Genomic DNA, 23,764 nt, shown 5'->3' on the forward strand with positions numbered 1-23,764 from the left:
AGGTGGAATGTGAGTTTGGGGGGCATTGTGAAAACCACTGGTTTAGAAGGATAAGGCAGGTGGGAGCATTGTGGGGTATTTTGGTGGGTGTGAGCAAGTTGGCCTAAATGGTCCTGTTTCCACACTGTAAGACTAATAAATCACAGCTTTAAGCGACAGACTGAGGTCAGAATGGCTTTTATTTTCCTTTAGGAAGGTTATGATGAGCCCCATATCCTCTGTCATTTTCCATATGACCCCATGGTTTCTGCTGGTATGCTGTGAGATCGTGTTTCTTCTCGGTTTTAAGACTGGGTTTAGAGTGAATGAGGACATCATGTACTTCTCAGTAGATTCACAATAGGACAAGTTTGCTTATAAGGGGTGTTTTAGCAGGTAAGTTAAAAACTAAAACAATGTGTAAAATGAAGCAGACTCCAGAACATGAGCATCCTCTCCACACCAGCAACTTGGAGGCATGTGAATGAGTCCTCAGTGAATGTCTCAGAAAGTCAACTGTCACGGGGAATTGGAGGACACAATGTTGATTAATGTGTCTAGCTCTTGGATCTTGGGTATTGATGAGGTTAATGGTCCTAAGTAATTGCATGTATGTATTTTGTTGTTGTTTGTCTATCCCAGGGGTGGCCAGCCTTTTAATTTAGATGTACAGTACAATAACAGGCCATTTCAGCCAATGAGTACGTACCAGGGTGTAGGCTAATTGGGTGGCACATGATATAAGCAGTGTGTTTGCCTGTTACGTCGGTGGGAGGGGGAATTGTGATGGAAGTGTACAGAGGAGGTTCCTGGAAGGTGGGTACCACCACCACTCCGCCTCCCCCGGCAGAGCAAGTTTTCAAACATCAGATTTTGCCCCCACCCCTCACGGCTACCCTAATGACTTGTTCTGACACCAACCCTGGTTCCCATGAGCCTGTCTCCATCGGCCCACAGCCCTTGCTGGTCTCCTGACTGTAAGTCACCTGCAGCCTGTGTGGGTCCCTCAGCCACTGAGCCCCTCGCTGGTTTGCTGCCTTGGTCACCATCCTGAGGGGTTGTCTCCTCTGCTTCTTCTCAATGGGGCGTCCCCATATCTGGTTCCCTGCACTCCCCAGGAGTGTAAAACCCCTCATCGCTGCATCCGACCACAGGCACCGTCACCTTGGGTCCAAACCTCTGTGGTTTTGGGATTTTACTTACAAAAACTGTCAGCTCCTTCAACAGGCTGTTTGAACAGGCAGTTGAACTGTTTAGAGTAGATCACAAAGGTTCTGCTGCAACTGTACTGGGTTCTGGTAAGGCCAAACAGGGAGTAAGTACTATGTGCAGTTCATTTCTTACTCGAGAAAGAATACACTTGCTTGGGGGTGATCACCAGGTTGATTCTGGAGATGAGGGGAGGGATAGCTAATGAGGAGCAATTAACTTGGTTGGAACTATACTCACTGGAATTTGGCAGAGTGAAAAGGGATCTTATAGAAACATGAAATTATGAAAATGATAAACTATGGAAAGTAAATTGGAAACTATATTTTATCGGGGTGGGGGAGGGACACAGACATAATGTGAAGGATGTTTAGGGACCAGGGTTCAGGATAAATTTCTCCCACTAAGACAGGGAAAATGGAACCGTGGTTGACAAAACCAGCTAGATAAGAGAAAGAAAGAAACACACATCAGATTTAGAAATCTAAAAACAGTAAGGCTCTTGAGAATTATATGGGAGCCACAAAGGAATTTAAGGAAAGTCTTAGGAAGGTGGCATCAGAAAGCTTTGGCAAGTAGAATAAGGAAAACCCCAAGACATACTATGCATACGTGAGAACAGAAGAATGATGAGAGCGGATAGGGCCGCTCAAGGATAAATTAGGCCACATCTGCCTGGAAGCCGAGGAGGTTGGGAGGTCGGAATAGAACAAGCTTATGTGCTGGACCATGTTGAGATTAAAATAAAGAAGTGCTGGATCTTCTTAAAATATTAGGATTGATAAGTCCCTGGGATTAGACAAGGTATACCCCAGGGTTGCTGTGGGAGGGGAGGGAAGAGATTGCTGGCAATCATCTTTGCGTCCTCCCTGGTGCTAGAGGTTTGGAGAATGACAAATGTGGTACCTTTGTTTAAAAAAGTTAATAGGGAATATCAAACTATTGGAGAAGATTCTTAAGGACAAGATTAATGAGCATTTGCAGTCTTCTCAAGGATAGTCAGTATGGCTTTCTGAGGGAAAGGTCGTTTATCACGAGCCAAATAGATTTTTTTTGAGGTGGTAACAAAAGAAATTGATGAAGGCTGTAGATGTGAAGTATATGGATTTCAGTAAGGCATTTGACCAGGTCCTCCATGGGAGACTCCTTCAGAAAGTCATGAGGCATGGGATCCATGGAACCTTGGCAGTGTGGCTTGAAAATTGGCTTGGTTGTAGAAAGCAGAGAATGGTAGTGGACAGAAAGTATTCTGCCTGGAGGTCAGTGACTAGTGGAGTTCTGCAGGCATCTATTCTGGGACGCTTGCTCTTTGTGATTTTTACAAAAGACCTGGATGGAGATGTAGACGGGTGGGTCAGTAAGTTTGTGGATGATAAGAGGATTGGAGATGTTGTGAATAATGTTAAAGGTTGACATAGGTTACAACAGGATATAGACAGGATGTAGAGTTGGGCAGAAAAGTGGGAGATGGAATTCAGTCTGGATAAGTCTGAGGTGATGCATTTTGGAAGGTCAAATGAAGGCTGAATACAGGGTTAATGGTTAGATACTTAATAGTGTGGAAGAAAAGAGGAACCTTGGGGTCCAAATCCATAGATCTCTCAAGGTTGCCGTGCAAGTGGATAGGATAGCTAAGAAGGCCTATGTTATGCTGGGCTTCACAAGTTGGGGGTTTGAGTTCAAGAGTTGAGAAATAATGTTGCAACTCTATAAATCTCTGGTGAGACCACACTTAGAATATTGTGTTCAGTTCTGGTCACCTCATTACAGGAAAGATGTGGAAGCTATGGAGAGGGTGCAGAGGAGATTTACCAGGATGTTGCCTGGATTGGAAAATATGAGGCAAGATTAGCAGAGCTGGGACATTTCTCCAGGAGCAAAGAAGGATAAGAGGTGACCTCATAGAGGTCTACCAGATTATGAGAGGCAATGATAAGGTAAACAGCCAGCACCTTTTCTTCCCCCACGGGAGGAGTGGCAAACAACAGAGGACATCTCTACAAAGTGAAGGGAGGATATTTTAGGGGAAACATGAGGGGTATTTTTTTTTACACAAAATTGTGGGTGCCTGGAATGCCTTGCAGTGGTGGAGGCTACAACAATAGGGATGTTTAGGAGACTCTTAGTTATGCACATGGAAGAAAGAAAAATGGAGGATTATGAGGTTAGGGAGGGTTTTATTTTTTGCTAAGTATACAAAGGTCAGCACAACATTGTAGTCCAAAGGGCTTGTACGGTGCTGTAATCTTCTATGTAGAAACAGGAAATTAGTTCCCATTGGTAGGTGAGTCCAGAACTAGGAGACATAGCATCAAGATTTAAGACCGAAATGAAGAGGATCTACTCCTCCCAGAGAGAAGTGAATCTGTGCTGTTCTTTACCTAAGAAAGTAGCAGAGGCTACCTTATTAAATATATTTATGATGCTGTAAGATAGATTTTTTTCATGATAGAAAAATTAAGGTTTATGGGGAAAAGCCAGGTTCGTGGAACTGAGTCCACAAATCCATGATCTTGTTGAATGGGGGAGCATTCCCAATGAGCCAGATGGAACAGATGGGCTACTCCGGATCCTACTTCCTATGTCCTTATTCCTTCTTTGTACCACTGGCGGATTGCAGGGTGTGATCTTACCTACAGATTAAGGAAGCCACAGCAGTGTCCAATATCAACCCTGAAGATGGAGATAGAATGAAGAAAGAAGTGAGAATTCACTTTTTATTTGATCCCTTAAATTTCCCCACAATAGAAAACAACAGTCTCAGGATTATGAAAATGCAATGCAATGGAAAGCATATGCTAATTTATGCATCATTAGGAAAATTAAAATATATTAGGATTAACATATTTGTAAAGGTTCACTGATGTGCATGTGCAGCACTGGGAATTGCAGTTAGAGCTCAGCATCGTGTGTGACAGATTTCATACAAGTTGGGCTTGTGTTCCACTTCAGGTTTGTGTTTAACGAGCTGTTATCAAGCAGGGTGATTGTAAGGCAACTTACCAACATTGACAGTAGAGAGGGTGAGGTTTATGGTTTCTTGCTCTTGAGGCCAAGATAGAAATTCTGCAGTAGTCACTGAGGAAGAGGCCACATCTGACTGAACATCAGCTGAGATGAGAGTTTGTGTGTTTGGGGGTCACGGCTGAGGTATGTTCGAATAGGGAAAGAAGTATCAAGGTATGTCTGAGAATGAAGGGCTGAACAGGGATACGGGAAATATTGGAACATGCTCTCTCCCCAGAAGAAGAAACAATGTCCATCAGCCAGATTTTGTCTTCAGGGTGCTGGAATCTACTAACGTCAGCATTCTCTCTTCCAGCCTTAAATTGAACAGTATAGATAACAGCATGGCTGCGAACCTTGCAGATGGGCTTGTATGCTGTCCTGCCATGGAAGAAGTTGTGTAAGTGTTAAATTTCTAGAATACAAAGTACTGTATCTTTGTGCCTTCTGACAGCTGATTATTCAAATGAAAGTAAAGCTTTGGCTTAATGCAGTTGTCATGGTTTGAATTAACAATATCAAGCTGGCTGGTATTTTTTTAGTTGCAGGAAAGTTCCTCCCTCTCTTCAAACACGAGATGTAAATTCACAAGTATTATCTGGTTTAGAACCAACCATTGAATGGTTTACTAAAAATACCAGTGGATTTCCTCTCTGAATCAAAGTGTAATGGACCAACCACTTGCGTCATTTACCTCACTGCAGCTATGAAGGGTCCTCGCAGCACATTCACAGCGATGGTCGCCTTTCAACCAAACTGCTCCAGTTTGGGTTCATCTTTGCAAGCATGTGGTTCACACCTTTCACAAACACAGCCTTTAACAGGTAACCAGAAGCTTAGTGAGGAGATGTCAGACAGATGCCAGCAGGGTGATGCAGGGGCAAGTCTTTCCTCAGAAAAGTCATTACACCAAAGTTGGGGACAAGAGCTTAATGATGTGGTTTCTGCTAGGAAAAAAATACAGGGATTAATTTTGTTTTCCTGGAGCAATGGGTAGTTTTGCAGACACAGGATATATTTTAAAGATCTTTCACCCAGATCTATGTCAGGGAAGTTTGATGGCTACTATCAATGCCAGATATAGATTGGCCCATTATAATTTTCTCCATTAACTGTACATCACCCCACAGAAATTACACCATTATAAACCTGAATTATCAGAGATGTGATTTAGGTGTGGTGTAGAGGTTGGTTCCTTCTTACGTTCTACCTGGCTTTGCACGAAGGTGAGACCCTTCTGGTATGACCTCTGTGATACCCTAAGATCACGTGAGTCATCTTTCCAGTAGACTCAGAGCTTTGTCTTCAGGTGAACATTACCAAATTTGGTAGATCACTATCTAACTCTCAAATTAAATTCACAGAAATTGCCTTATGTGTGGCCAGGAAATGCATAGCAGTAACATGGAAGTCTGACTCCCATTGATAGGTGGTCTTCAGAGATGAATAGCTGTATCCCACTTGAAAAGGTCACATATAATCTAAGGAAGGAATATAATGCCTTCTTAAAAATCTGCCAGCCTTATTTAGAACATACAGGTACCTCAGTGGTGCCAAATAAAGTTACGATCACTACTGGCTAGCTAGTAGACCTCTGTAAAGATTTTAACACTGTAGTATTGTTGTGTCTCCATATGTTTTACTGTACGCACTGACAATTATTATTTTTTTCTTCTTCTTCATTCTTTCTCTGTTTAATCGGACGTATAGAGGGGAGGGGTAGAGGGAGGATTTTCTTTATGTTTTACACTTGGTATGATGTTGATTGTTAAATATATTAAAATTATAAATAAAATATTACAGAAAAAAGATGTTCACTCAGAAAAGTTAAAGTCAGAGCATGAAGGCACAGCTGAGAATGCAGCGTCTGTCCTTGTAATGTCCCCCTGGAAGGTGGGACTTGCAATCTCAAATGGATCGACAATGTCCTAGAAAGAGCAGTTGTATTGATTCAGCAACTGTTCTGGGCAAATAGCATCCCGACATGATGCAGGAACTTTGAGATCCTTCTGTATTACTAAAGGGTAAAGGGTGTTGAACTCAGAGCTCCCTTCCACTTGAAGTGAAGCTACGAGTCCCATTTCACTTCCATAGCTAGGAAAGGAGCACAGACCCTGAAGAATTCTAAACATCTGTTTCTCCTGCTCTTCCTGGCAGTTTGTCCTGGAATAACATCAGTGACGAGGGAGCAGTGCGGCTGGCAGAGGTCCTGCCGAGAATGCGGTGTTTGAGGAAACTGGAGTGAGTACAACACTGAGGGCTTGCTGGGAGGGCCTTTGATTGGCTCCTGGAAGAGACATACATATATATTTATATTTATATACATGAACTTACTGAGCATCCTAAATGTACAGGGCAATACTGAATTTAGAAACAAGGTAAGGGGCAACATGTTGCAGTGCCAGCGATCAGGACTAGGGTTCGAATCCCGTGCTGTCTGAAAGAAGTTTGTACGTTCTTCCCTTGTCTGCGTAGGTTTTCCCCATGGGCTCTGGTTTCCTCCCACCATTCTAAACATTTCAGGAGGTTGTAGCTCAATTGGGTGCAATTGATCAGCATGGGCCCATGGGCCAAAATGGTGCTGTATGTCTAAATTTAAATTTTTAAAAAATTAAATGATCGTTTCCCTTTCAGATAGTGAAAATACCATGGTGATATAGGACTACATAGGATATGTGGTTCAAATACAGGTCATTTGGCCCAACAAGCCTGTGCTGGCATTTATGTTCCATTTGACTTTCTTCATCTATCACTGATCCCTTAATCTCCCTTTACTCAAATTAATCTTCCATTGGCTTCAAACGTTCTCAGTGGGAGCGAGTTCCACATTCTCATCACTCTCTGGCTGGAGAAGTTTCTCCTGAATTCGTTATTGGATTTCCTGATGACTGATCACCTTGTGCAAATGGTCACCTCCAAATAGTCTCCCTCCATCCACAATGAAAGTTCTGTTAGGCCATTCCTCAACCTTCTTGTTTCAGAAGCGTGAATTGCCAGTTTTCTAATTCTTTCCTGATAATACATAACTATATTTTCTGGGATCATCCTGGTAAATTGCCTCTGTATCTTTTTCATTGCCTCAGCATAGCATTTTTAGAATACAGTGACCAGAAATACATGTAGTACTCCAAATCTAGTCCAACTGAGATTCAGCTTTAGTATAGCTTCCTTATCTTTAATTCTCCCCCCCTCGAAATAAACCCGAGTGTTGGTGTGCTTCCCTTACGACCTGTGTCCAACATTTAGTGATTGTTGCTTTTGTACTCTGAGATCGCTTCGTTCCTCTATCCCACCTACCTGCCGTCTTCTTCCCATGGGCAGTGAGAACACTGAACAACCAAAGGAACTGCTTACACTAACCATCCCAGACTCTCATATTCACAAAATAATATTTATCTGTATATATGTGTTACTTGTCCTGCCTATGTATTGTTTGCGTTATGTCTGGTTGCGTGTCTGTGTGTTTTGCGCCAAGGACTGGAGAACGCTGTTTCGTCGGGTTGTACTTGTGCAATCTGACAACAATAGACTTGACCACCTACACTGTACGCTTTTCATAGTTGACATTGTATAAATCCATGTTCCTTTCATTAAATATTATACTAACAGACAGAACTGCATATAGAGATGAACATACCTCAAACGCTTTTATTGCAGCATTATTCCAAGTCAGAGCACCCAATCAGCTGCAGTTTGCACGCAGTCCTGTAGGTAGCAGTGTTTAGACAGGCACCTTGAGCCTAATTTTGTTACATGGCTGATGGTTCTAATTGAAACTGGCAATCTTCATCTGTGGAGGCTGTATACAATCCCAAACATCTGCACATAAGCTATTGAACCTGGTGCCCAGAGGCAGAGTCAAGTTTTCTGTATTATGTTGAATCATTTCTCTGGGCTAGCATCCATTGGTTTCTACAGGGATTGTGCACTAGAGATTGAAGAGACAAAATGGCTTTATTTGCATTGTTTCACTTGTCTTTAACATTCTTTACATATATATATATTATTTATTTAAGTTTCAATATTTTTAAATGTCTATCAAAACTGGAGACATTGAAAAGCTAGACCAATCAATTCTAGCTCATCCAACTGGCTGGTTGTGTGTCTGTGTTTTGCACTGAGGTCCATCGGGTTGTACTTATCCAATCAGATGACAAGAAACATGACTTGACATAAATGCTGCTCGCTCCTTTGATGGTGGATGTAGACAGTCCAGGACATTTTGGGAACTGACCCTCATTGTACTGCGCTACCAGGGCAGAGCCTCTAGAATGGGCAGATTCAACAATGCAGGACCTCTGTGTCAGCAAGGTCAATGTTGATGCAGGGCTGTTGTATCCTGAATGGAAATTCCAGGTACTGTGCACCAGCATGACATGGTCTTGCTCCTTGCCTTTTATAGTGGTGTTTTCTCCACCGCAAGATTCTCCTCTTGCCTGTATGTATTGGTTCTCTAATGTGACCACAGTTCAAGATCAGAGAGAATTCCATCACCAGCAGGCAAACAAGCTCTGTGATTGCTGTTCGACTGTGATTTTTCTGTTTCCCTCTCACCCTTTGAATCCAGTCCCTTCAACAAGTCAGCCAAATGCAAGGATACATGTGGAAGACATATGGTTCCAGAGGAAGAAAGAGTGGGATGTTATAATTTCATGTTCATTAGATTGGATTGGAAATATTTCAATATCAAAACATTCTCATAAAGCATTTAAGGTTATTTGGAACACAAAATCCTGATGCTACTAACTGCATCCAAACATCTGAGAAATTCTCTGCAGTTATCCCGAGTAGATTTCTTACTTTTTTGTATCCACTTGGCATTTATTGCTGATTCTTCTCTCAGTTGTCTCTATTGCTCCTTCTCTGCTTCTCTCTCTCCATCCTTTAAAAGGTCACCATTGATCATTAAAAGTGGTACATTCAGATAGCCACTGTGAACTTTAGAGGCAAGGAATTGTTCATATTTTTGCAGATATTATTTATTGGAATGATTGCTCTAATTGAGATCAGAGCCACTGGCTTTGGTTTAGATCTGGCTTTGATCTGCAGACCTCACCACAGCCCCAGTCCAAACATGGACAAAGGACCTGAATTCTAGAGGTGAGACATGAGTGACTGCCCTTGTTTTCAAGGCAGCACTAGACCAAGTTTGACATCAGGAAGCTCTGGTAAAACTGAAGGTAATAGAAATCAAGTGGAAAACACTGTAGTGATTCACGCAGCCCCATCTCTGACTGCACTGTGGGTGTTCGCTTAAGACAATATCCTCAGCCCAACCACCTTCAGCTGCTGTATCAATCCATCCATCACAATGTCAAAAGTATGGCTGTTTATCAATGATCACGTCATGCTCAAATCTATTTGCCACCTCGACAAACGAATCCTCTCTCGCCTGCATGGACAAGGTCAGGCCTGGGCAGCAAGTGGCTTTCATCCACATAAGTGCCAGGTTACACCATCTGCAACAAGAGAGAGTTTAACCACCTACCCTTCACATTCAGTAGGTTTACCACCATCAATATCCTAGGGGTCATCATTGTCTATTAACCTTCACTCTATCAGCCACGTGTATATAAGAACAGAGGCAGTGTAGCCTGTAGCATGTACTTCAGCTCCTTTGACACCCCAGGGCCTGTCTACCCTCTTCAGGGCGCAGGTTAGGAGTGTGATGGAGTATTCTCCACTTGACTTGGGGACTGCACTTTCAACATCTCTCACAAAAGCTTGACACCATCCTGGACAAAAGCAGCCTGCTTTATTGGCACCTTATCCCCCACCTGAAACATTCATTCCCTCCACTGCTGGCAGACAGTAGCTGCGAATGAGTAGCAGCTACAAAATGCACAGTAGTTACTTGCCCCGGCTGTACTTCCCAAACTTGTGACCACTGTGATCAATAAAGACGAGGGCAGCACGTGTCCAGGAACGCAGCCACACACTGATTCCTCTCGAAGCTCATACCTGCCAGCATATTTGAGTGGTGAAGTGTTCTGCAATCCACACATAGTACAATACACTTCTTCCACCATCTCCATAAATACCTCATGGGTCATTCCTTGTAAACACTGTGGACTGTGAATACCACTTCCAGTGAAGTAGCTTACAGAGCAAATACTTTAATTTGGGGATGTAACACAGTAACTGTTCCTTCTGCCAATGAACCCATCCTGCTCAAATCCACCAATTACCCTACAACCTCCATACTTTTTGGAGTCTGGAGAGAACAACAGGACTTGGGGAGAATGTACAAACTCCTGACAGACTGAGCCAGATTCGAACCCAGGTCACTGGCACTATAATAAAGTTGCGCTAACCACACCACTAACTGTGCTGACAATTAATATATTTTTGTGAGCATTCTAACTGGATTGCCTCAATATTGGACTCGGCGCCCACCGCCCCATCACATGACAGGAAATCACCCAACTCTTGCCCTATAAAGATTTCTACCATCTTCATCTATTTACAGCTTCTAAGGAAGATGAACACCTGAAATGTAAACATGCCACATGCATTTTAAAATTAATGTTCAATGCTGGACTTTGAGACCAGGGATGCAGGAGATGTTGCTGAGATTTCAACCTCTCACTCCAGAGTCACATTCTGTCATAGGCTGGAGGTGTGTGGTGGAGGAGAATTGTGGAGTTAGTCTTCCAGGAGACCTATACCTAACATGACCAAAAGGCTGCATTCTTGAGAGCTACAATGACCATGCAGACTTACGGTAAGGATGGCGTGATGAAAGGACATCCTCAGGCATGAGAGATGAGTTGACCAGCCTGGTGATGCCTTGCTCCTACTGGACCCTAAGTCCACAGGGTGTTTTCACTTCCAAAGGTCTCTGTTGCCCATGACTGGGGCATACCCATACAGACTTTCAACAGCTCCTACTTGTCTCTGAGCATCGTGGGTTCAGGTAGCACCAATGCATCTTCTATGAAGAAGCTGGATATTTAATAGAAAAAAGGATTGCTGGGATAAGAAAGGACAATGCATGGGTGAAGGAATAGATCAGTATATGAGTGTATCCGTGATGGTGACCAGGGCCAAGAGGACCATGAAGAACCTAGATTCTCTACTTCTTGATCCATTTGAACCTTTGGATCAAAAAGTAACACATTCTTAGATCTGAGCAAGTACAATAAGAATATGTTGAGTACTCCTACAAACATGCAAGCCCGATAAAGTGTATATCCAAATTAAATCCCCTCAACATGATATTGCTGTGACGATCCTATCTTCTTTTTAAATTTTTTTATTTTTCACACTATGAACTATACTGACCAAAATACACACAGACATTTCCCTCTTGAATACACAGTGTCATTTTCTCCCCTTTTTCCCCCTCCCTTCCCTTCCCTCCCTCGCCCCCATCCCCACTCACTCAACGTTCAACCTATATGATACATTAAACCTATTAAACAACGTCGTCACACAATGAAAATAAACAAGAAATTTGTGTCTTCTACTTTTACATACTGGGTCAGTTCATTTCGTCTTCTTCTTGTGTCATTTTAGGTGGTGGAGGTCCATAGTAGGATTTCTCTATTGTGTTCCATGTATGGTTCCCAAATTTGTTCAAATACTGTGATGTTATTTCTTAAATTATATGTTATTTTTTCCAACGGAATACATTTATTCATTTCTATGTACCATTGCTGTACTCTCAGGCTATCTTCTAATTTCCAGGTTGACATAATATATTTTTTTGCTACAGCTAAGGCTATCATAATAAATCTTTTTGGTGCTCCATCCAAATCGAGTCCAGGTTCTTTACTTCTTATATTACTTAGAAGAAAGATTTCTGGATTTTTTGGTATGTTGCTTTTTGTGATTTTATTTAATACCTGGTTTAGATCTTCCCAAAATTTTTCCACTTTCTCACATGCCCAAACTGCACGTATTGTCGTTCCTGTTTCCTTCTTACAGCGAAAACATCTGTCTGATACTTTTGGGTCCCATTTATTTAACTTTTGGGGTGTGATGTATAGCCTGTGTAACCAATTATATTGTATCATGCGTAATCTCGTGTTTATTGTATTTCTCATAGTTCCAGAGCATAGCTTTTCCCATGTTTCATTCTTCATCTTTATGTTTAGATCTTGTTCCCACTTTTGTTTAGGTTTACAGCTTGTTTCCTCGTTCTCCTTTTCTTGCAGTTTGATGTACATGTTTGTTATAAATCTTTTAATTATCATTGCGTCTGTAATCACATATTAAAAATTGCTTCCTTCTGGTAACCTCAGACTGCTTCTCAATTTGTCCTTCAAGTAGGTTTTCAGTTGGTGATATGCAAACATTGTACCATGAGTTATACCATATTTGTCCTTCATTTGTTCAAAAGATAATAATTTATTTCCTGAAAAACAACTTTATTCTTTTGATCCCTTTTCTCTCCCATTCTTTAAAGGAAAGGTTATCTATTGTGAAAGGGATTAGTTATTTTGCGTCAATATTAATCTTGGTAGTTGATAATTTATTTTATTCCTTTCTATGTGAATCTTCTTCCAAATGTTGAGCAGATGGTGCAGTACTGGTGAATTCCTATGTTGCACCAGCTTTTCATCCCACTTATATAGTACATGTTCAGGTACCTTCTCCCCTATTTACTCTAGTTCTAATCTGGTCCAATCTGGTTTTTCCCTTGTTTGATAAAAATCTGATGGGTATCTTAATTGTGCTGCTCTATAATAATTCATAAAGTTTGGTAGCTGTAAGCTCCCTTGTTTGTACCATTCTGTTAATTTATCTAGTGCTGTCCTCAGTTTCCCCCCTATCTGTAAGAATTTCCTTACTATTTTCTTTAGCTCCTTGAAGAACTTCTCTGTTAGGTGAATTGGTAACGATTGAAATAGGTATTGTATCCTTGGGAAGATATTCATTTTAATGCAATTTACCCTTCCTATCAGTGTTAGTGATAAACCTTTCCAATGTTCTAAGTCATCTTGTAATTTGTTCATTAATGGCTGATAATTTAATTTGTATAGATGGCCTAGATTATTATCTAGTTGAATACCTAGGTATCGGATTGCTTGTGTTTGCCATTTAAATGGTGATCCTTTCTTAAACTTTGTGAAATCCGCATTATTCATTGGCATCGCCTCACTTTTATTTGCGTTGATCTTGTACCCCGATACTTCTCCATATTCCTTCAATTTCATATGTAATTCTTTTATTGATATTTCTGGTTCTGTTAAGTATACTATGACGTCATCTGCAAATAGACTGATTTTATATTCCTTCTCTTTTATTTTTATCCCTCTTATTTTATTTTCTGTTCTTATCAGTTCTGCCAGTGGTTCTATAGCTAACATGAACAGTGAGGGAGATAGTGGACATCCCTGCCTAGATGATCTGCTTAATTTAAATTGGTTTGATATATATCCATTTACTGTCACCTTCGCCAATGGTCCCTTATATAATGCTTTAATCCAATTAATATATTTCTCTGGTAGGTTGAACTTCTGTAGTACTTTGAATAAATAATTCCATTCTACTCTGTCAAAGGCTTTCTCTGCGTCTAAAGCAACCGCCACTGTTGGCGTCTTGTTTCCTTGTACTGCATGGATTAAGTTAATGAACTTACAGATATTGTCCGTTGTTCATCTTTTTTTAATAAATCCAGTTTGATCTAGTTTTACTATTTTTGGTCAATCTGTTTGCTAATAGTTTAGCTATTATCTTATAATGTTTGTTAAGTAGAGATATTGGTCTATACGATGCTGGTGTTAATGGATCTTTCCCCATCTTTGGTATTACTGTAATTATTGCTGTTTTGCATGAATCTGGCATGTTTTGTGTTTCTTCAATCTGGTTCATTACTTCCAGGAGAGGAGGAATTAATAAGTCTTTAAATGTTTTATAGAATTCTATTGGGAGTCTATCCTCTCCCGGAGTTTTATTGTTCAGTAGTTTTTTTAATATATCCTGTATTTCCTCTGTTTCAAATGGTTTTATTAATTTATTTTGCTCCTCTGCTTGCAACTTCGGTAGTTCAATTTTAGCTAGAATTCATCTACCTTGTTTTCTTTCCCTTTGTTCTCAGTTCGATATAGTTGCTCGTAGAATTCCCTGAAGTTTTCGTTGATCTCTGTTGGGTTATATGTAATTTGTTTGTCCTTTTTCCTTGATGCCAATACCGTTCTTTTAGTTTGTTCTGTCTTAAGCTGCCAAGCTAGTATTTTGTGCGTTTTTTCTCCTAGCTCATAATACTTCTGTTATGTCTTCATTATGTTCTTCTCCACCTTATATGTTTGTAGTGTTTCATATTTTATTTTTTTGTCTGCCAATTCTCTTCTTTTTGTTGTATCTTCCTTTATTGCTAATTCTTTTTCTGTACTTGCTATTTCCCTTTCCAACTGTTCTATTTCCCGATTGTAGTCCTTCTTCATCTTAGTTACATAACTTATTATCTGCCCTCTGATGAATGCTTTCATTGCTTCCCATAGTATAAACTTATCTTTCACTGATTCCATATTTATTTCAAAGTACATTTTAATTTGGCACTGAATGAATTCTCTAAAATCCTGTCTTTTAAGTGGCATGGAGTTTAATCTCCATCTATACGTTCTTGGTGGGATGTCCTCCAGCTCTATTGCCAATAACAGGGGTGAGTGATTCGATAACAATCTAGCTTTATATTCCGTTTTCCTAACTCTCTGTTGAATGTGGGCTGACAACAGGAACAGGTCTATCCTTGAGTATGTTTTATGTCTACCCGAATAATATAAATATTCCTTCTCCTTTGTCTCCTCCATATATCCAAAAGTTGCATTTCCTGCATCGATTTAACCATAAATTTGGTTAATTTGTTCTTTCTGCTTGTCTTTTTTCCAGTTTTATCCATCTTTGAGTCCAAATTAAGGTTAAAGTCCCCTCCTATCAGTATGTTCCCCTGCGTATCTGCAATCTTCAAAAAGATATCTTGCATAAATTTTGATCTTCTTCATTAGGTGCGTATACATTTTGCAAATTCCAAAATTCTGAATATATCTGACATTTTATCATTACATACCTCCCCGCTGGATCTATTATTTCCTCCTCTATTTTGATTGGTACATTTGTATTGAATAATATAGCTACTCCTCTGGCTTTTGAATTATATGATGCTGCCGTTACGTGTCCTACCCAGTCTCTCCTTAATTTCTTGTGTTCCACTTCAGTTAGATGTGTTTTTTGCACGAATGCTTTATCAATTTTTTCTTTCTTCAGTAAATTTAACAGCCTCTTCCTTTTGATTTGGTTATGTATTCTGTTAATATTTAAAATAATATAGATCAACATGGCCATTTCATACTTTGTTTACCTCTCATTTCTGGTTCCTCATCACCACCTTTCCTCCTTATCCATTTCCATTTTCTTTTTTTGAACACACTGTAAGTCAAACATAAAATATTTCCACTATTCCCTCTTCTAAAATTTCCTTAAACCCAAAAGTCCCTCCCCCCCCCACCTTCTCTGAGTTGCCCTTTGTCCCTTGCCGGGCAACCACATCTCCTCTCTCCATTTGGATTGCGAACCCGCTCGCAAGTGTCAACTGATTTCACAGTGACTGTTATTCTCCCCCACTCAGCCCCCCCAGAAAAGATTTTTATCTTCACATATAACAAATCTCACACTCTTAATTCCCCCCTTACTTCCTTTCTTCCCTTTCTTCCCCTTCTTAGTTCTTACTTATACTTTATTCTTCTTCTTTATATGTAGTTTCTCATCATTCTTGTTCTTGTTACATCTCTTCATCTCTCTGTCTGTTTTGCAGGCATTCTGCAAATTCTCGTGCTTTCTCCGGATCCAAGAACAGTCTGCTTTGCTGCCCCGGGATAACTATTTTAAGCACCGCTGGATATCTTAACATAAATTTATAGCCTTTTTTCCATAGGATCTATTTTGCTGCGTTAAACTCCTTCCTCTTCTTCAGGAGCTCAAAACTTATGTCTGGGTAGAAAATTTTTTTTTGACCTTTGTATTCCACTGGCTTTTTGTCTTCTCTTATTTTTTTCATTGCCTTCTCCAATATATTTTCTCTTGTTGTATAATCTCAGGAATTTTACTAGAATGGATCTTGGTTTTTGTTGTGGCTGTGGTTTCGGGGCTAATTTTCTGTGTGCCCTTTCTATTTCCATTTCTTCCTGTAATTCTGGCATTCCTAGGACCCTGGGGATCCATTCTTTTATAAATTCTTTCATATCTTTGCCTTCTTCATCTTCCTTAAGGCCCACTATCTTTATATTGTTTCTCCTATTATAGTTTTCCATTATATCCATCTTCTGAGCTAACAGCTCCTGTGTTTCTTTAACTTTTTTATCAGATTCTTCCAAATTCTGTTTTAAGTCATCCACCTCCATTTCTATGGCTGTTTCTCGTTAACTACCTTGTCTACTCTTTTCCCTATTTCTGTCATGACCATCTCTAATCTACTCACTTTTTCTTCTGTACCTTTTATTCTTCTTTTTATTTCATTAAATTCTCGTGTCAGCCATTCTTTTACTGCTTCCATATATCTTCAAAAAATTTCCTATCTATGTACAGTCCATTCCCTTTATCTTCTATTTCTCTGTGCAGAGCTTGATGTTCTCCCTCCTCTTCCTCTGAGTCCACTCCAGGACCTGTGTCCTCTACCTCTGTCCTTTCTGACTTTCTTGTTGGGCTGTTTATCTCAGTTTGCTGCGTATTTTTTTTATGATTAATGGTGTCTTGATGTTGATCCTCTTCCTCTGGGCTGGTCATCTGCTGTGTCTCTGATTTCCTTTTTTCACTCTCCTCCTTCTCGTTCCCGTTATTTTCTGTGTCTTCCTGCTGGGAGCCCTGCTGTCGGGTTATTCTCGTCTGTTCAAGCTGTGGAGATCCACTCCTCAGCTGGTCCCCCCTCCCTTTGGTGTTGTCTTTGTTGTGCGCGGTTGCGCACTTTTGTTTGGCTCCGTGAGCCATCCTTGTAGTCCTGTACTCGGTGGGTCGCAACCCTTTGGGGTTTCCACTGACCTCAGGGAGTGGGTTCCTCTCTCCATGGCGGGTCCCTGCTTCTTCATACAGGTAAGGCCTTCACCTTTCTCTTCCGACGTCTTTCCTTCTTCTTTTCTTCCCGTTGTTTTTGGCTTTTCTTTCTTTGGTGCCATTTCCTCCACACCTTTATTTTTAATTTGTTGTGGTTTGTATGTCTGTGGCTTTGCTTTTTCTTTACTTTTTTTCTTCTTTTCTGGAGAGGGCTGGTATTCTACCGGCCACTACTCCATCACGTGACTCCTCGACGATCCTATCTTCAATTGGGGTTTTGAATATGTTGATGAAGGACTAAAGCCTGATAATTATGTATTTCGACACCTTGACGAAGGGCTCAAGCCCGAAACGTCGGTTCTGTATTTCTACCTCTGCTACGTGAAGGACCCTATTTGACCTGCTGAACTTCTCCAGCATTTTGTGTTTATTACTTCAAATTTTCATGATTTATATGTTAATGCTTTGATCCTTGTTTCCAAATGATTAATGCCTTGCTTGCTACTGAACGTATAAAAAAAGCCCATCGCATTGATGAGTGTGCATAGTTCTTTGACAGTCTGTTGTTCATTTATATTCCCAGCAGTCTTTTCAGCCAAGTCCAGGTTCTCTCTCAGTTATGTACCTTCACAAAGACTTTTCTTATATGTGGCATGCGTGAGCCCACTGTTGCTGTTCTCACACAGATGGTTTTCTCAATAGCCTTTTCCCTTTTCTCCACAGCCTGGAAGGGAACAAGATCAAGTCAGCTGGAGCAGAGAAACTGGCAAACAGCCTCCGGCAATGCTCCTCTATTGAGGTTATTCGGTGAGTGCCAAAACAAAGGCTTATGCATAGTGTAGAAGGTTGTCATAGGTTACAATAGGATATAAACAGGATACAGAGTTGGGTGGAGAAGTGGCAAAAGGAGTTCAATCCAGGTAAGTGTGAAGTGATGCACTTTGAAAGGTCGAACTTGATGGAGGAATATGTGGTCAATAGCAGGATTCTTAACAGTGTAGAGGAATAGATAGACTTTCGGGACCAGGTCCATGGATCTCTCGAGGTTACTGCATAAATTGATAAGAAGGCATATGGAGTTTTGGCCTTCATTAGTGGGGGATTGAGTGCAAGAGCCATAAGGTAATGTTGCAGCCCTATAAAACTATGGTTAAACCATACTTGGAGTATTGTCTGGCCACCTTATTACAGGAGGATATAGATGCTCTAGAGAGAGAGTGCAAAAGAGATTTACCAAGATGTTGCTTGAATATGTCATTTGAAGCAAGGTGCACTTTTCTCGTTGGAATAACCAGGATGAGAGGTGACTTAATGGAGGTATATTAGCTTATGACGGGCTTAGATAGGGTGGACAGCCAGCATCTTTAAGGTGAGTGGAGCAAGTTTCGTGGAGATGTAAGAGAATGTTTTTTACACTGAGAGTGGTGGGTTCCTGGAATGCTTTGCTGGGGCAGTGATGAAGGCTGATACAGTAGGTACATAGATGCCAGAAAAATTGAGGGCTGGAAGTGTGAGGTGGGGAAAAATCAGATTGTTGTGGAGTAGGTTTACATAGGCCGGAACAACATTGTGGATAGAAGGGCCTGTAGTGTGCTGTAATAATCTTCTGTATTTCGAATGAATTTTGTATTTTCTCCTAATTGTCTTTATTGTCTGAAAATGCTTCAACTATGGGATGCATTTCCTCGTGCCTTGTGTGAATGAATATGTGAGACTGTGTGTGTGTGTGTGTGTGTGGGTGGGTGGGTGGGTGGGTGGGTGGGTGTGTGGGTGTGTGGGTGTGGGTGGGTGGGTGGGTGTCTGGGTGTGGGTGGGGGTGTGGGTGGGGGTGTGGGTATGTGGGTGGGGGTGTGGGGGTGGGGGTGTGGGTGTGCGTGTGGGTGTGGGTGGGTGTGTGGGTGGGTGTGTGGGTGGGTGGGTGTGGGTGTGTAGGTGGGTGTGGGGGTGTGTGTGGGTGGGTGGGTGGGTGGGTGTGTGTGTGGGTGTGGGTGTGTGTGGGTGGGTGTGGGTGTGGGTGGGTGGGTGGGTGGGTGTGGGTGTGGGTGTGTGTGTGTGTGTGCATGTGTGTCTCAAGCTGTTTCAACTCAAAGTAACCAAAACAAACTGGAATCTGCCTCTGCTTGTGCCCTCACTAAAACACATTGGAATGTAAGAAGCAGGAGCAGGCCCTTGTCCCAATGGAATCATAGCGGGTCCAAGGTGACTGGATACCAAGCTCAAGAAATTTACCTTAACAAAGAGAGGGTGACGTGGTTAGCGCAACACTATTACAGCTCCAGTGACACGGGTTAGAATCTGGCACTGTCTGCTAGGAGTTTGTACATTCTCTCTGTGACCATGTCGATTTCCTCCAGGTGCTCCGATTTTCTCCCATGTTTCACAGATGTTTGGGTTGTGGTTGCCTCATCTTGAAAGCTAAGCACGCTCAGGACTGGTCTGTACTTGGAGGGGAGACCGCCTGGGAACACCAGGTGCTGTAGGTTTCTGTGAGGGGTGCTGCCTTAGAGTAGACAAAAGTTAAAGAATTTCATGTATGTTACATTCTAAATGTAGTATTACATGGCAATAATGGAACCTTTACCTTTTTACTCTCCGTACTCCTCATCATTGACCTGAGACATTGATAGGAGCAAGAAGGGAAGCCCTTCATTCCCTCCATTTCACCATGCAGTCAGACCGAGTGATGTGTGAGGGAATAAAGACAAGGGACACGTCCAAGTGCCAGAGAGGCTGTGAGGCTAATCATCTCAGACGACTTGAGGAGCAGGCCTAAGTGGGAATGTGGTCCTGCTGTTTGTAAACTGCCATTATTTACCGACATAATGCTCGACCAAATATTCCCTGAGGAATATCGTGAGATCGAGCAGTTCAGTGCAAACTGAGGATTGAACCTTGCTCAGTTTCAATCAAGAGAGACTTGCATTCTTATAGCAACATTAACACCTTTGGCTCTTTGAAAGTAAATAACAGCCAATCCGATGTTGTCAGTGCTGTTAAAGAAGGAGAGATATGGTCAGTGATGGATATAGTAAACGGTGGAGGAGCAGTGAGATTCTCCCAGTGACAATGTGGCGGGTTGGGGGTTCAGTATTGTGCAGGACATTCAGGTGACAACACTGGAGTCATTTACATCCAACTAAGTGAGTAAGATGGATGCCTCATTTAACATTTTTCTCTTTAAAACAATTGCCTATAAATTGTGTGTAGTTAATGATCCAGTGCAGGAGAAGCAGTGTCCAACATTGGGCAAAAAAAAGAGTGGACAAGACTCCTCACATGTCTGTTCTTGTTTAGGTGGGTTGTAGGGCCACACTACGAAAAGGCACTTGCTGCTCCCTCTGGGGATCTCCCCAAGGAATTCCAAGGTGTCTCTCGGAACCCAATTCTGCCTCTGAATGGTCATCTTGTCTCACCCCACTCACCTGTCCACTACCACAAATTAACCCTCATCCTGACCAGACCCCTCCCCTGCCAACCCAAGCCTTGTCTGACTTGCTCTGAGCCCTGTATGCTTTCCAAACCAAAATCTCCACAGTGCAGTGTGCCCTCAGCATCTCAGACCTTGTGCTCAAATCCCATTCCTGGGGTCTTCAACCTAGAACCTACTGACCTCAGGCAGTGAAGACGAGTCTGCTCTAACTTAGCCCAGCCTGACTTTACTAGTCTGCACAGTGCATTCAATCATTAGGGAAGCCTAAGCTAGCAACTGTCATTGTTAAGCATATTTTTTGACATTGCTGAAAAAAATAAAAGGGCTGCTATTTTTGTTGCAGATTTTCCAGCATGGGGTGTTTCATGAACATCTGACATGGGACACTCTGGATTGCTATTTCAGTATTAAAACCATAATGACAGGCAAATCAATTTAAGGCACAAGTGAATATCTAAATGATTGCAATATATTCCAGAGACATCAGTTGTCACAGGGATAGTTTGGGCAATTCCTGCACACTGAAGTAAACAGCACACAATGGAAGCCACTGTGACAAGACAGAAAAAAAAACTGCTTGACAAGACCATTCAGCCCATTACATCAGTACTGAATTTTCTGAGAGAAATCAGTCACATTCCATGTCATGGCCTTGTTTGCATTTAACCAATTCCCTCTCGAAAACGATGGTCCAATCTGTCTCTACCACCCTTTCCAGAACACGGCAGCTTGCTGTATTTATAATTGGGGCATTGCAGTGGGTAGAGCCGCCAGAGACCCAAGTTCAATCCTGACCTCAGATGTGATTGCTCCTTCTCACCATATGAGCTTCCTCTGTTTGCTGCTTTTCTTTTCCACATCCCAAAGTTTGCAGAATGGGAGGTTATATAAACTATTATACAATCTCCTTAGTGTATAGATGAATGGTAGAACTTGAGAGGAAATAATAAGGAAATGAGAGAACAAAAAAAGTGGGATTAAGGTTGGATAAATGTGAATGAGTGTATGATGGTGGGATTGGACATTGTAGGACAAGGAGCCGTATCTCTCCATGATTCCTTTACCCTATCTATTAACAGCCTTCCAAAAGTGCAAGCATCTTCACCCTGATGCATCTGAAAATATTTTTGTGTACGTCAGTGCACGTTTTAGCATCTGGAAGTAATAGTGAGGAGTTGTCCAAGGGCTCAAAAGGACGATGGCTTTCTTTTGCAATGCAAAGCCACTGAAAATGCAAATAAAGTTCAGTGGCAAAAACAAAAGCTGCTGGAGGAAGTCAGCAGGCCAAGAAGGATCTGTGGTGGCAAAAAAAAAGTTAGAAGTTCCACCAGCAGTCTGTTTCTTGTTCCAATTTACAGTATCTTCAGTCTCTTGTGTCTCTAAAATTCAGTAGATTTGAAAGGAAGTACAGGTACACGATCCTTTATCTGGAACCCTTAGGAGACAGTGTGTTCCAAATTTCGGATTTTTCCCAATTTTGAAAAGCCCACCAAAATTGTGCTGCTATATCCAACCCCACCCCCTTCCAGCCGCCCGGCCGCCTCCCCCAATTGCGGTCCCTCGGCAACCGGCCACCTCGCCCCCAAGCACCGGTCCCTCAACCGCCTGCCCACAAGCACCGGCTGCCTCCCCCAAGCGCCCATCCCTCAGCCTCTCTCCCCACTTACTGGATTTTGGAGTTTCCGGATTTTAGATGTCCGGATAAAGGATCGTGCACCTGTATAAACAGATTAGAGTTACAAATCAGCCGTAATTCCCATGAATGGTTGAAATTATGCAAGAGGCTCAGTGGTTCTACCAAGGGAGAAAAATGAGAAGGATTGGTAAAATGTCATGCAAATTATCGTGGGTCTGCAGGCATGAGGGGAGCCCATTCCATTCCCTGAGGGACATTATTAGATCAGATGGGTTTTAACAAAACTCTGGATCATTCTATGATCACCATTAGTGAGAATTGCTGAGATTTCATCTCCAATTGGTAGTCTAGGACTGAATATCGGGGTGGCATGGTTGACGTAGTGGTTAGTGCAATGTCTTTGCAGCGCTAGTACTCAGGTCCGGGATTCGAATCACGCGCTGTCTGTTGTACGTTCTACTCATGTCTATGTGGATTTTCCCAGGGGGCTCTGATTTCCTCCCACTGTTTGAAACATACTCGGGGTTGTAGGTTAATTGGGGGTAAATTGGGCAGCATGGACCTGTTACCGTGAAAGGGCCTATTACCGTGCTGTAAATTTAAATTTTAAATTTAATCAGCCCCATTGGTTTAGCACTATGCTACTGTGCTTCTTGACCTGACTTAACCCAACTTAATGTCACTTCAAAGTAACGCTTTGTTGTAAAGGTTTCCCGATGGCAGTTATGCCTTACCCGTAGTATTGCTGACTGCAAATATTCAAACCTTCTATTTATTTATCAGGATGCAGAATTGGAACATGTCAACTCATTTGACGTCTCTTGTTTTCTACTGCTGCAGCTCAGCCTAAGATAAACTAGTCATTAACCAAATGTTCCTGCCCTATGTATACAGATTGTGGAAGAACAACATACCCAATGACCGAGCACAGAACCTTCAGGAACAAGATTCAAGATTAAATTTCTTCTCCGTGTACAGCAGTGCTCTATAGCACTGGAAGATCTTCCATTTAAAATAAGATTCCATTCCATCATTGTCAATGGACAGTTTGTCCTCCCCTCCCTTGACTGTGCCCATGCAGAGTTGACATGGATATTTTTTGCACTATTTCATGTACTAATTTTAATATATTTATTATTTTATTTTAAGAATTGTAGGTATTGCTATTGTCTCAAATTATTTGTGCAAATAAAAAAACTACTTAGTGACTTTGTTCCTTCTTTGTCCTCCCCATTCAGTTTTCACATTCTATCTGTGCAGTGGATTATTGAGAGATGTTCTTCACTGATAGGTATTGGATGTCGAGTCTTTTCTTGTCTGTTCTTCCAGGTAGCTTATACAGAGCCTGAGCTTTCCTCCTTTGAGAGATTTCAGGCTGTAGGCTTACTCCTGGCCAGATTCTCTAGTGCAGTAGTTTTTTTTTAATCTTGTATTTAATTGAGAGAAAAACACAATGTTCATCCTTAACAAAGGGAACTCAGCAACTCACATGCATATCTAAACCTTGCTCACCT

At 41.6% G+C, this 23,764-nt stretch overlaps 1 protein-coding gene across 1 annotated transcript in view; it reads left to right on the forward strand.

Annotated features, from left to right (window-relative positions):
• Positions 1–23,459, forward strand: part of nlrc5 (NLR family, CARD domain containing 5) — a 172,583-nt gene extending 149,124 nt beyond the window's left edge. Inside the window, exons 49-52 of the mRNA XM_069901371.1 lie at positions 4,511–4,594; positions 6,352–6,435; positions 17,908–17,991; positions 23,145–23,459. Coding sequence (XP_069757472.1) covers positions 4,511–4,594; positions 6,352–6,435; positions 17,908–17,991; positions 23,145–23,241 — 349 coding nt within the window. The 3' untranslated portion in view covers positions 23,242–23,459. The remainder of the gene's footprint in view (positions 1–4,510; positions 4,595–6,351; positions 6,436–17,907; positions 17,992–23,144) is intronic.
• The last annotated feature ends 305 nt before the right edge of the window (positions 23,460–23,764 follow it).

Source organism: Narcine bancroftii, chromosome 10 (genome assembly GCF_036971445.1).
Source record: "Narcine bancroftii isolate sNarBan1 chromosome 10, sNarBan1.hap1, whole genome shotgun sequence".
Lineage (NCBI taxonomy): Eukaryota > Metazoa > Chordata > Chondrichthyes > Torpediniformes > Narcinidae > Narcine > Narcine bancroftii.